Here is a 13,589-nt window from a genome sequence, read left to right on the forward strand (position 1 = left end):
GTATATTATGAACTGTATGTATTGTCCAGTCGCTATATACATTGGTGCATGCAATTTATATTGTAGTTCTGATTTTTTATATATTATTTGGGTACATGAGAGAAGTCCAGAACCAATTTCTTCATGCAAAATTTCCTTGTGCTAGATACAGAATGGCCCAAAAACCTCGTATTTTCGGCTCATTTTCCAGTTTTCAGCTATTTCTGCCAAATCTTGTAATCGGACAGAAAAATTTGCTCTAGCCTTTTGTTTAGATTATAAAATTCTGAATAAAATGAGATCATTCAGAACTCTCTATCTTCAATGAGTACTGAGTTATGATTTTTCAAAAATGAGTGAAATTCTAAGGAAAAATCAAATTTGATGAATTTTAGTTTTTGATCAACAATATCTGCCGATTGTTAACATTTAGATGTATAATTCAAAATCCCTCTGGGCGTATTTTTGTGCTCTACAATCTGAGATCACGGAGAGCGCTCTATCTCAAATAGATTTCCAGGTACACCTGACAACAATGCTCCTTGTATTGTGAAAAACACCTAATTTTCAGCTTCAACCATCATCACCAACTACATTGTCCTCACATTGATATTTCGCACAATGACATGAGTTCATGAGATCATGTTCTATGAGAATCACTCGTTAGATGCACTTCATTTCAGTATTTCCTAGTGGAGTGGCGCGCTTAAGGACACCTCAAGGATCAAAATTTCAAACACTTATAACTTTTGACACAATGCTCAAATTTCATCGTACTACACTCCATTCTTCTCGGCTCGTCAAGCTGGTCCAAAATCATGCATCATAAGTTAAATTCGGTCGAAAGATGAAAAATTTATTGTTGAGTGTACTTAAGCCCATATTCCAATACACAAAAAATGGCCAATTTCTATTCCAATGAGTCCAATGTACTGTGACTGTTTATTGTAGTGTTTTATTGACCAATTGTATTGTGTTGAATGGCCTATATGTCAAATTGTGATGTACTATTGAGGATAATAAATATATTCTATTCTATTCCCTAACACGAATTCAAATTCATTTTTTTTAATGAGTAGGTGATCATGTGATACATGATTTCGATACAGAGTTCCAGAAGAAAATGAATAGCGAAATCCGCACATTGATATCTCAAACAGTTTCAGTTTGTTGATGTAAAAGTTGTAAATTATGTTGTATATTTTCAGCTGAAATCGTGTGTTAGCGCATGAAGGTCTGTCTGTGTGATAAACTTCCAAATAGCCTCAGCTGAATGAATGAATGGGAAAACTGTTGTAATTGCATGAAATGAATTCTTCAGCTGACTAAATGATAAATCACAATATTTTTTTCGTATGCACTTTCTATGATATTTGTATATCCTGAAAAAGGACGAAGGAGTCGTCCAACTAAAATTTTTTTTGTCCAACGAACTTGATCTGTAAAAAGGGTCGAAGAATATGTTTTCACAATTTGAAGCTGATTGATGAAATCTTTCAAAGGTTATTGTCAAACAAACACAGAGACGGACAAATACAAAAGTAATGAGTCAAAAATAAGAACTAGCTCATAAAATATTGAGCGCTCGTTCAATAAAGGAATACAAATTGAGAAACTATCTTGAAGTGAGCATGATGATCTTCCTGTTGAAAATTACTGCGTGACGGGACTAAATCAATTTATTATATTTCAAGAAAGTTAACTAGATCACTCACCTCAGATATATTCTCCAGGGTTCAACAAAATGGTCTTTGGACACTATATAGTACACGCCAGGCACCAACTGTCTACTGCGTCCAATGAACAGGTCTTTGAGCTGCTCCTTTTGTGCAAGAGCTGCTTGTCTTTGCCGACCCTTCACAGCTTCATCTGCATTCGCCAAACTCTGTAAAAAATTATCAACAATGAATACAATATACTATTCTTGAAACCAATGCTGTAATATAAAAATGTCAAATCTGTATGATAGTTATAAGTATAAAACATGGATGAGTACTTCAAAACCACAAAAAATGTATGTTTACTTTTTCTGTAAAAATTGTGCGAATATTTATTTAAGAATTTATATAGTTTTAGAGGTTGGAGTCATTCAATTTCAATGTTAGACATTTTTAAGTGACAAAAATAAGGATAAATTATCATCCTAATTGAGACGTTTTTTGCTGGAACTATCAAGCTACAAAAATTAAGATTCCTACTATGGTGAGGTCCACGTTATAATGGCAGTGGAGAAAGATAGGAGAACAGCGTTGCCGATAGTGGACAGCCGATGACGGTATATCTGATGTAATATCAACTGTTCATTCTTATTTGAAATTAGGCTTCAACAAATGTTGTTGTTTAAATTATGAATTGTCTTTTGCAGCTTTAATATAATAAGATTTATTCGTCAATAAAATATATTTCTCAATGATTAAGTAATAAATTTTCATAATTGAGATTCAATATTTTGTCGATTAATTGTATTTATATCTTAACTTTATTTCTACCTTGTTTCTGGCAACGACCGTGGAGCTAGAAAAGGATAGCGCTATCTGCTTTTTCGAATGATGGACAATGATAATCAAATAATGGACTTATAATGATTGACTAATGTTAATCAAATACTGCCATTATAACGTGGACCTCACTATAAGAATTAATATTCAATTCAATTCAAAAAGTTCTTTATTCTTCATAAAAAACAAAACAATATGATTCACAATCTGCTGTCAGTTCTACATACTCTTACAAGAACACATACATAAGAATAATATTTTCGTACAATAAAAAACTCAAACAAAATAGTAGAAATTAAATCAAATAGAAAGTGATCCTCAAAAAATCCTAATCCTAGTTTTGATCATGATTGAGATTCGTAACTAATCAGGAATGAATTCATCTGGGAGGAGTCGTGAACCGACAGTGCTTTTATTCAAGAATGATCTTCACATCGACCTGAGGTCTGAGTATGAAGACTAGTTCTTCGGATTGTCAATACGTTTGGAAGATTCCGAGGAATGATTCAGATTTTTGTAAGTTAAACATTCACGTGAATAAGGATTGACTTTTTTTAAATAGGTAATACAGTAAATGTGAGGGGTATTGACTAATTATTGATATTATACTAGATATTAAAAATAGCAACAGTTACAGTAATATGATGATGATTGTGTTTGATAGCACAATGTCATAGGATATTGGTACGCAGACCTGTTGTCTGGATGACGATGACTGATTCACAAAGAACAGACGTGGGTCCCAACAGATTGACCAATTTGGGATATTGTAATGGTCTCCAGTTGTATGATAATAATAATAATAATAATATAATGTGAAGAATGAGTAAATTAGAAAAGTAATATGTAGTAAAATGTGAAAAATAATGTAAAACATTTATAAAACACGTAAATTCGGAGGATTAGCCAGAGGGTGTCCCCAGAACCATGCTCGGGTTCTCATTCATCAGGTTAAAAAATATAATAATAAAAATAATAGTCAATTTAAAGAAATTTTATCAGAGCGAGAATATATTAAAATTAGCTAAATAGATATTAAAAATAATAATGTCAATGAGATTTAATTAATTTCAGGTTCAATTATTTGATGTTCATTTCGGTTACCTAAATGCTGACATTATTAATCCTTCAGAGTTTTCTGACCCTATAATTGATAGCAAAAGGCGTGTTTTCTTCTTGAATGTACCTATTGAGAGAGACTCGAATAGGTTCCAACTGGTAAAGCTACTACATATGTTTCTATAGAGAATTTGTGAAATATATGAAGGATTGGTTGTGGAATAGGACTTATAAAGATGGGAAGATAAAATTTCGATGTTTTGTGAATAGCGAGTATTATGTTGATGCGTGATTGTGGAGAAAATAGTGGTTTGATGCTTAAAAATATGAGTAAGGAGTGTTTTTATGAATAGTTGCCTAATTGTAAGAATAGCTGTTTCCTGAAAAAATGCAGTAGATGGGTGAAGTCAAGGTTTCTTGAATGCTGTTTTAATAATCTCTCCTCTTTGGACCACTGCGAGGGGTTCAAGCACTGTTTTAAACGCTCCTCCTTCCCCAAGCAATGATGCCAAAGGAGAGGAGATACTGAATAAAAGCATATTAGGCCATTTTCATTTCGATCTCATGGAGAATGTCAGTCAGCATGCGAAAAGCATATATAAATTTGTGAACCCTACACTTCAGGCAGTTAATGTGCTCTGACCATCTCATTCGGCAGTCAAAATAAACTCCTACATACTTGTATGAGTGCACTTTCTCTATGCTTTCCCACGTACATAGGTTTCTCAGTGGATTATCACACTTACGTATTTGTATGTTCTGAAGGTTGTAGTCTGTTATGGGGCGCAGATATATTGGCATATACTTTGTTTTTGATATATTAAGGGAAAGGGTGTTCTGGACCAGCCATTTCTTCACCTGGAAAAGGTCCTATGAATCCTTGTTACGGACATGATCTTGATCATGATGTGGTTCTACCATTATTTATTGCTTGTAAAGCATGATTTTTTCAACAGGATATGAGTTAACATTTTGATGGGAATTTCAATACAATAGAGATTTATAGAAAATATTTCAAAGTTTGCTGTTCATGACTAATAATGCGGATATCTGTAATGTTCCATCCACTAGCATTGATGAATAATTTTTACAATGAATGTTGAATATAAATCACATTCAAACAGTAGAACACACAAATGTTCGAGATTGATAGTGATATTTTAAATATAAAAGATCACAACATTATTTCAGAGTTTCAAATTTGAGAGAACAATAGAGGTAGAATAAGAAGAAATTTGGAGAATGTGGAGATAAGAGTTATTCCATGAGAATATCAGTAAAATTTTCTCAAATGGAACAGAATTGATGATGTAACAGTTGTCTCTTAGTTTTCATTTAATTTTATGTTAGACCTGTGACTTTATTTGTGAATACGACTTTCAAGTAGCAGCTATTTAGGTAATAGTTACAAGATAACATGGAAAACTTGGAGAATGGAATTTGTTTCTCTGGAACATACCTGACACTTTTGGCAAGGAATAGTATCATGAGCGAATGTCCTGCAGTTTGGGAAGTATTTTATTAAAATTTCCCAAACTTTAACAGGAACAAGTCGACGGATTGATTCATCAGCACTGAGATTACCTGCGAACAAATATTGGCATTATCATTTCAGGTGTCGAGTCATAAATCAAAAGGATTTGTATAGTACATCAACTATTTTTTGAACATTTTCAGAAAAACACACTTTGGTGAAACAATCAGACTGATTCTACACCTTTTCTAATTGAATTTAAGTATCGATTTGATTTGAAAAGATATCAATTACATTTGTAATTGAAAAAACACCAGATAATGAAAAAGTAAATTTTATTTGAGAAGTAATATTATATACTATTGTATAATTCAGTTTCAGTACAGTGAGTTGTAATTGAGAAACAGTGAATGAGAATTCCTTAACTTATCAGCAGGATTCATTTTATAGTCAGCCGCACGAAAATGGTCCGATTTAAATTGGAACCAATTCCCCACTTCACCTATAGACGTTGCCAATTTGTCAGGTGTATCATAAAAATATTAATCAATTCCCATTTATAATCAAATAGAACCATTCCATAGAAATTTTAAGATAGCATTTCTTGCTTATTGTGGACTATTTATTAGAATATCTTACAACAAAATAACGTTAACAACATTTTAAAAACTCACCATGACCGCAAACAAGTCGCTCATTGAAGGGTAAATCATCGTCGTCACCATCATTATCATCAACATCATTATCGCCATCTTCACCGACTTCACCGTCACCGTCACCTTCACTCTTTATACTACTCTTCTTACATTCGTCTAATTTTTCACTGTCATTCACTTTCTGGTCTGTCAAGTCAAGTACCGCATGTGTGTTCTCACTATTTAAATTCCCAGCAACATTTCTTACGCTATCCTTTGTAGGACTAGAGCAGCCTTTACTCACGTTACAGCTTGTATCAATTTCTACATTCCTAATTTTTCTGGGAGAAGTTTTAGGGCTAGAATTGAGCACAGACTTGTCTAACTTAACAGGGGCTTCATTATTGCGATTGTTAGCATCGGTACAAATCGTAGTTTGATCAGAGTTTGTGATATTCTTCTTCAAGATTGAGTAAACCGAGTTTAGTAGTATCCAATCCCGTTTCACGTCGCATAATAGATCAGAGTCTTCAGTTTTGATTTTGTTTAGAGCAATGTTTAGACGGCTTAGAATTGCATCAATTGTGGTAAAAGTTTCTGAATGATTTTTTGTCGACTGATCAACACAGGAAATATCACCATTGGTCACTTGTTCAAGTCTTTGTTTCAGTGATACTTGTGTAAGTGAGCGTTCATCTGCGTCATTTGCGTCTTTTTCATCTATAACATCGTTGTTATCTGGTTCGCATTTTTGTCTCTTCCTGAAATTGCGCAATGCACTTAACGTGAGAGACCTTTTGTTCAAGCCGTTATTCGTGAGCTTCTCAACAGGTTTTGGCGATTTTTTAACTTTGGACGGGGATTCTTTTTTAACTGGTGAACAAATTTCAGAATTTGAGTTTTGAAAATTGGATTCCTTCTCGGTGGCACTGGCCGGATCAGATACTTGTTGAGGAGACGGAGTTGATGAGTCGCTTTCTTTCTTCTCGTCATCTACTTCGCGATTTGAGTTGACTTCGGCATCATTCCTCTCCAATTCAACTCGGGATTTCCAATTTTTTAAACATTCCTTATCAACCCAGAAGCCTGGATCACCGCTGGAAAAAACATAATCTATATCAGCAGTTGGGTAAATCTTAATAGCAATAAGATTTAGTTTCATCAAATGCATTATATTATTGAATAACATTTTTACATTAAACTGTGTTTTCATTTTTAATCTGACAAAAATTCCTGATAACCTGATGACATGATTATCATTAAATAACCTTCCGTATTTCGTAATAATTAGACTTTTTCAAACTAATCGTTATATAAATATTAATTACATATTTTTCATCTGAGTAAAAACTTTTTTAAAATTGCTTATATAGAATAATATCAATAATAATGAGAATAATAATATAGAATAAATATCAGTTATTATCTATTGGAAAAACTGAGACTATTTTCGGTTGTAACGTTATTATCAATCATTAGTGAACTGAATATGTCTCTTTCTGTGACCTCAGTCTTGCATTCCATTGTGTGTTACATGATAATTATCCTCCTGGCAAAATTGAAACACCTTCATGTTGAGGGACCTGCTCTTGAGCTATTTTCTTCCTATTTGCAAGGCAGAGTGCAGTACGTCTCCGTGAATGGTGACAACTCTTGCGTTTTGCCTGTGGAGTGTGTGCCTCAGGGGTCTGTATTGGGTCCAGTGCTTTTTCTGACCATGATTGACGATCTAAGCATAAACGTTCCAACAGAAATCTCCATGCATGCCGATGATACCACAGTTCTTAATAAACATACAGATGATGCACAAGCTGTTGCACTGTCGGAGAGGAATCTGGAGTCGGTGCAGACTTGGTTGAATGCCAACGAACTGTTCCTCAGCAAAGCCAAAACCACAACTGTCACTTTTAGGCTCAAAAAGGATCAGCAACAAATGATACTGGTACGGAACAGAAATTCTTAGGAATAATTATTGACCCTACTCTAAGTTGGGCACAACACATTGTAGGTTGAGCAGCAGTATGTTTGCCCTTATGTGGGCAGCTGGACCAACATGGACTAAGCCACGCTTATTTTGGTATTTTTCAACCACATATTTCATATGGCTTGATAGTATGGGGCTGTTCTTCACAAGCACAAGACATTTTAATCATGCAGAAAAGGGTTGTCAGAGTCATCGCCAGGGCGCGTAATCGGGAACATTGTAGAGATATTTACAAGTTATTCGCATTCTAACTCTGTATTCATTATATATAATGCAATGCTTACTATTTCTGAAAACGAATCCGGAGAAAATGGAGTTGAGAAATGTAATTCATTCTTATAATACAAAATCCAATCAGACGCTCAATTTAACTAGAAGCAGACTGCATAAAGCTGACCAAAGTCCCTCAAATGTTGCAATTAAATTGATGAATAGGCTTCCAATTGAGGTGAGGCAACTTCATAACAGGAGGTTCAAACAGATTTTAGAGACATTTATCTTGAAAAACTCCTTCTACTCAGTTGAAGAGTTTATAGACATGAAAATGAATGTAGAAGATTTCAACATCTAGAATTTTATAATATTACCGGATTATTATAATATACCGTAGGTATATGTTTTTATTGTAGACTTTGTATTGTTTTTTATTGACAGTATTATTGTATTGACTGAGTGTTGTTTTGTTATTATTGACTGGCCTGTATATGAAATTGTGTCATCCTGTTTTTTGGGCTAGTGAATTTATTCTATTCTATTACCCTTCTATTCTGTGTTCGATACATGAGTGGTTTTGACTTCAGTGCATTACCTTCTCTACTACTACAAAAACACACACACACACACACACACACACACACACACACAACTACACAAAAATACTTCCTTTTTTATTTTACCAATTTATTGAAAACTTGTTGAAACAGTTCATCCACTTCTAGTGATCCAATGATATCTATATGGCTGCAAAATTGCATTTGTAAAAAGCTATCTTTCAAACATCATCATTTTTTTCTGATTTGACATACCTTACATGTATGTTATGTTTCTAGATCTCTGAATATATTCGGAAGATATAATTTATATTCCAATGAAAATCTCGAACCCACATGAGCTCATTATCAAACAATCAATAATAAAAATCATATACATTAACTATTTATTATGAGATAACATGAATCTATAGCAAACCGATGAGTGTAATAGAATCACATGAATCAATTATCAAGTCAGGAATGATAAATTGTAGGATTACAATACTTACTCTTCCATTTTCGACTTGAGAAGATTAATTATCTCCTTGGCATCATCGGTTAGCTTATTTTTTAAAAATAATAGTCTATTCCTTGAATTGGCGCACAAATAATTATAAACACAAAAACAAAAATGGCTGATTTGATGGAGGATTTGGATTTATTAGACATTGAGGACTTTTCGATTCCAAATTCACAAGATGTCAACAATACAATCCAACCTTTCAACTTGAAAATCATCAATTTCAACATCAGAAGCTACAATAAAAATTTTGAAGAATTTCTTATTCAACTGGAAGACCTGAACGTGGATTTCGACGTGATAGTCTTAACGGAATGCTGGATGCTGGTGGTGTTTCCTTGAAATCAATTAATAATTATACCTGCTACAAAACAGAAAACAATATCCTACAGAATGATGGAGTAATAATTTATGTCAAATCCGACTATTTTGTCGAAATAAAAGAAATTGCAGTTAGGCAAGCCAACTGTTTGAATATGCATTTAAAAATTGGGAAAGATACTTTTGTTATAACAGCGGTATATAGATCTCCATCACACTTGGACTTAACAGAATTTCTCATTGATTGAGGCAGATTTTGAATGATAATGGAAAGTATTTTCACATCGTTCTAGGAGATTTGAACATCAACACAAAAGAACCAAATCAGCACAGGCAACTGGAAGACTATGATAATCTACTCAGTGAATATGGATTTCTACATTGTATAAAGCAGGCAACTCGTATTGGAAATAATAGCGCTTCATGTATAGATCATATTCTGATAAACTTTAAAAAATATAATACCAATAGTTTTCCCAAATTCTATTACAGATCATTTTATAACTATTCTGGGAATTAAATATGATGCGGTGGAACACAATCACAACAGAAGAAAACCCTACTATGAAAGTATTGATTATAATAAACTTTCATTAGCACTAACAAATGAGACCTGGAATTCCGTGTACCTGCAGGAATGCGCTGATAGTGCTTGAAGAAAATGATAGAAATACTGAAGAAATACACAGAAGAATGTAAAGTTATTAATAGAGTATCGCACACAAAAAGAAAAATTAAGCCTTGGATTACAAATGGATTAATTACATCAATAAGGAAGAGAGATAAATTACACAGACAAAGCAAGAATAATACAGCGAATCTACAGCTTAGAGAGTATTATAGAAGGTACAGTAATCTACTAACAACTGTAATAGAAAATGCTAAGAAACAATACTTTTCAAGGCGATTTGAAACTTCCAGCAACTCCAAGCAAACATGGGAAGTAATAAGAGAAATAACCGAAGTGCAACGGCCAAGAACACAAATCCACCAAATCAACTTGGAAGGGAGAGAATTGAAATTGGGAGATGATGATAAAGATATGGCAAATTCTTTCAATGAATTTTTTATTAGTATTGGATCAAAACTGGCCCAGGACATTCTAAATAGCGATTGTAATGGCGCAGATGAGCATGCGGCAGCTGATCAGATAGTCTGCCGGTCATTATTCTTTACACCTGTCAGTGAGGACGAAATGATAAAAATCATTAATAGTCTTAAAGATAATAGTGCACCTGGACTCGATAATTTAAAACCAGATTTTTTCAAACAGAATAATACGATACTTGCCAAGCCTTTAACACATATTGCAAACAGAATTTTTGAGGAAGGTGTTTTTCCACAGTGTCTTAAGGAAGCTGTCATTTGTCCAATCTTCAAAACAGGAGATAAGAAAGATATGAATTGCTACAGACCCATATCATTACTAAGTACATTATCAAAAATTTTTGAAAAGAGTATCAAAACAAGACTGATCAGCTTTCTTGAAAAAAATAATCTTCTATCGCCAAACCAATATGGTTTTAGATCTAGTCGCAGTACAAATGATGCTATCCACTATGTGACCACTCAGATTGCCGATAAAATAAACACTGAAGAGAAACCATTGGCAGTATTCTTAGATTTAAAGAAGGCTTTTGATACGGTGTCACATGACATTCTTCTTTCAAGGCTTGATAACTATGGAATAAGAGGAGTCGCATGGAATCTTTTCAGAGCTACCTATCAAACCGAACACAATGTGTCAGAGTCAATGGATGTATAAGCAACAAGCTGACTGTAAAGTTTGGAGTGCCACAAGGAACAGTACTAGGACCAATTCTTTTTCTTCTCTACATAAACCCATTATGCAACATGGAAATTAATGGATCAATCACCACCTTTGCAGATGATACTGTTCTACTGTTCTCTGAACCGACCTGGGAGATGACCTGGAGAGAAGCCGAGACTGGACTTCAGAGGGTGTCTCGCTGGTTGAGTGAAAATCTGCTAACATTGAACCACGAGAAAACCTTCTTTCTGACCTTTTCGGCGACTCAACATGGACAGCCAACAGGAGATGAGATAGTAATCAAGAATCAACGGAATAACACTTCATATACAGTTCGCAGGAAACAGTCACAGAAATACCTGGAGTTACAATGGACTCTTTTCTGCGCTGGGATCATCATCTCAATGAATTATGCGGGAGACTGAGGAAGACTATCTGCAGATTCAGGATTCTGAGGACACTGGTCGACAAGGGATGTCTAAGAGTTATCTACTTCTCTCTAGCTCAGTCCCTCATGCTGTATGGGATTGTGGGATGGGGAGGTGCAAGCTTCTTGCACATCGAACCGCTCCTCAGGGTACAGAAGCTGATCATGAGGGTCATCAACCAGAAGCCTCCACGCTATTCATCAGACCAGCTATTCAATGAGTTGACGTGATGGATCCAAGAAAGCTTTACTCCAAGGAGATACTATGCAGATTACACAAGAACCCAACAACATTTCAAACCAGAAACCACAACCACAACACCAGATACAGGAATCTTCTCATCACTAGTGTTGCAAGGAAGGCACTATACCAGAGACATTTCAATCATTTAGCACCAAAATTATATAATCTACTTCCTGCAACTTTAAACAGATTAATCATCCTAGAAGGTTCAAAACAATAGTACACAATTGGTTGATGAGCAAAGGAAGACAGAACATAGAAAACATTATTTCAAACAACAACTAACCACCTAATGACTTACTAAACACTAACTAATTAATAATACGCACAAAAAAAAACAACAATACCTACTCTAGAACATGGTACGCCATAGTGGAGTAGGTCAATTTCCACACAGAAAAAACTAAACAAGTAGAGGACACATTATAAGAATTTTTGTAACTAACTATTGTATGTAATATTGTAATTTATCTAATATTTTGTGTAATTGATGTTGTAGTTTTAGTTTTTTTTTGGGAAATAAACATTTATTTATTTATTATTATTTATTTATTTATAAAGGTCTTCGAATTCTAACTCTATATTCATTATATATATTGCAATGCTTACTATTCCTGAAAGCAAATCCAGAGAAAATGGAGTTGAGAAACCAACATACCACATATTTCATATGGCTTGATAGTATGGGGCTATTCTTCACAAGCACAATACATTTTCATCATGCAGAATAGATTCGACTGAGTCATTGTCAATATTGTAGAACCGTTCCATAATTGAATAAAAACACAAATCTGTCTGTCAGAAACACAAAACAGTGTAGAACTTGACAACAGATTTGTGTTTTTATTCAATTATGCAGAAAAGAGTTGTCAGAGCCATCGCCAGTGCGCGTATTCGGGAACATCGTAGAGATATTTACAAAGTTCTTCGCATTCTAATTCTGTATTCAGTATACCTATATAATACAATGCTTACTATTTCTGAAAACGAATCCGGATAAAATGGAGTTGAGAAATGTAATTCATTCTTATAATACAATATCCAATCAGGCGCTCAATGTTAACTAGAAGCAGACTGCATAAAGCTGTCCAAAGTCCCTCAAATGTTGCAATTAAATTTGATGAATATGCTTCCTAGTCCAGTCACTATATACATTGGTGCATGCAATTTATATTGTAGTTCTGATTTTTTAATATATTTTTTGGGTACAAAAGAGAAGTCCAGATCATTTCAGTATTTACTTGTGGAGAGGCGCGCTTAGGGACACCTCAAGGATCAAAATTTCAAACACTTATAACTTCTGACACAATGCTCAGATTTCATCGTGCTACACTTCATTCTTCTCGACTCGTCAAGGCGGTCCAAAATCATGTATCATAAGTAAAATTCGGTCGAAAAGTGGAAGATTTATTGTTGAGTGTACCTAAGCCCATATTCCAATACACAAAAAATGGCCAATTTCTATAATCAAGGCTGCATGTCTTTTGAAATACTTCTGATAAAATTTCCAAATCTAGTGAGGATTTGGAAATTGCCCCCCCTCTACTCTCTCCAATAAATAATACTTTCAATACCAATACCATTCGAAAGTTACAGAAGATTTCAAAAATGGCGATTTCAGTTTTTACATTTTTTCCGTGATTTTACTGTTGATCAAAAGTTTCTAAAACGAGTCTGATACATCATAGAAACTCTCGATTGAATCCAAATTGTAGATAAATTCATCCTCTACGAGCTCAGTTGTCTAAAATCACTTTTCCCTATCACAGTACTGCCAAAACCGTTAATATGATAAAAATATCTACAATTTCCGGATTTTTTTCAAAAATCTAATCTCACTCTACAAACATATTTTTTCATAAATCGTTCACGGCAGGTGAAAGGGAAATTATAAGGGGTTACCGAGATACATAGCTTTCTTTAAA

General features: G+C 34.1%; 1 protein-coding gene across 1 annotated transcript in view; it reads right to left on the bottom strand.

The window, feature by feature from the left end:
- The window catches only part of LOC111058345 (ubiquitin carboxyl-terminal hydrolase 48), a 142,022-nt gene that overhangs the window by 93,192 nt on the left and 35,241 nt on the right, over window positions 1-13,589 (bottom strand). The window contains exons 11-13 of the mRNA XM_039435540.1: window positions 5,685-6,742; window positions 4,996-5,120; window positions 1,695-1,864 (exon numbers count right to left, since the gene is read on the bottom strand). Coding sequence (XP_039291474.1) covers window positions 1,695-1,864; window positions 4,996-5,120; window positions 5,685-6,742 — 1,353 coding nt within the window. The remainder of the gene's footprint in view (window positions 1-1,694; window positions 1,865-4,995; window positions 5,121-5,684; window positions 6,743-13,589) is intronic.

The sequence above is a fragment of the Nilaparvata lugens genome, chromosome 1, assembly GCF_014356525.2.
Source record: "Nilaparvata lugens isolate BPH chromosome 1, ASM1435652v1, whole genome shotgun sequence".
NCBI lineage: Eukaryota > Metazoa > Arthropoda > Insecta > Hemiptera > Delphacidae > Nilaparvata > Nilaparvata lugens.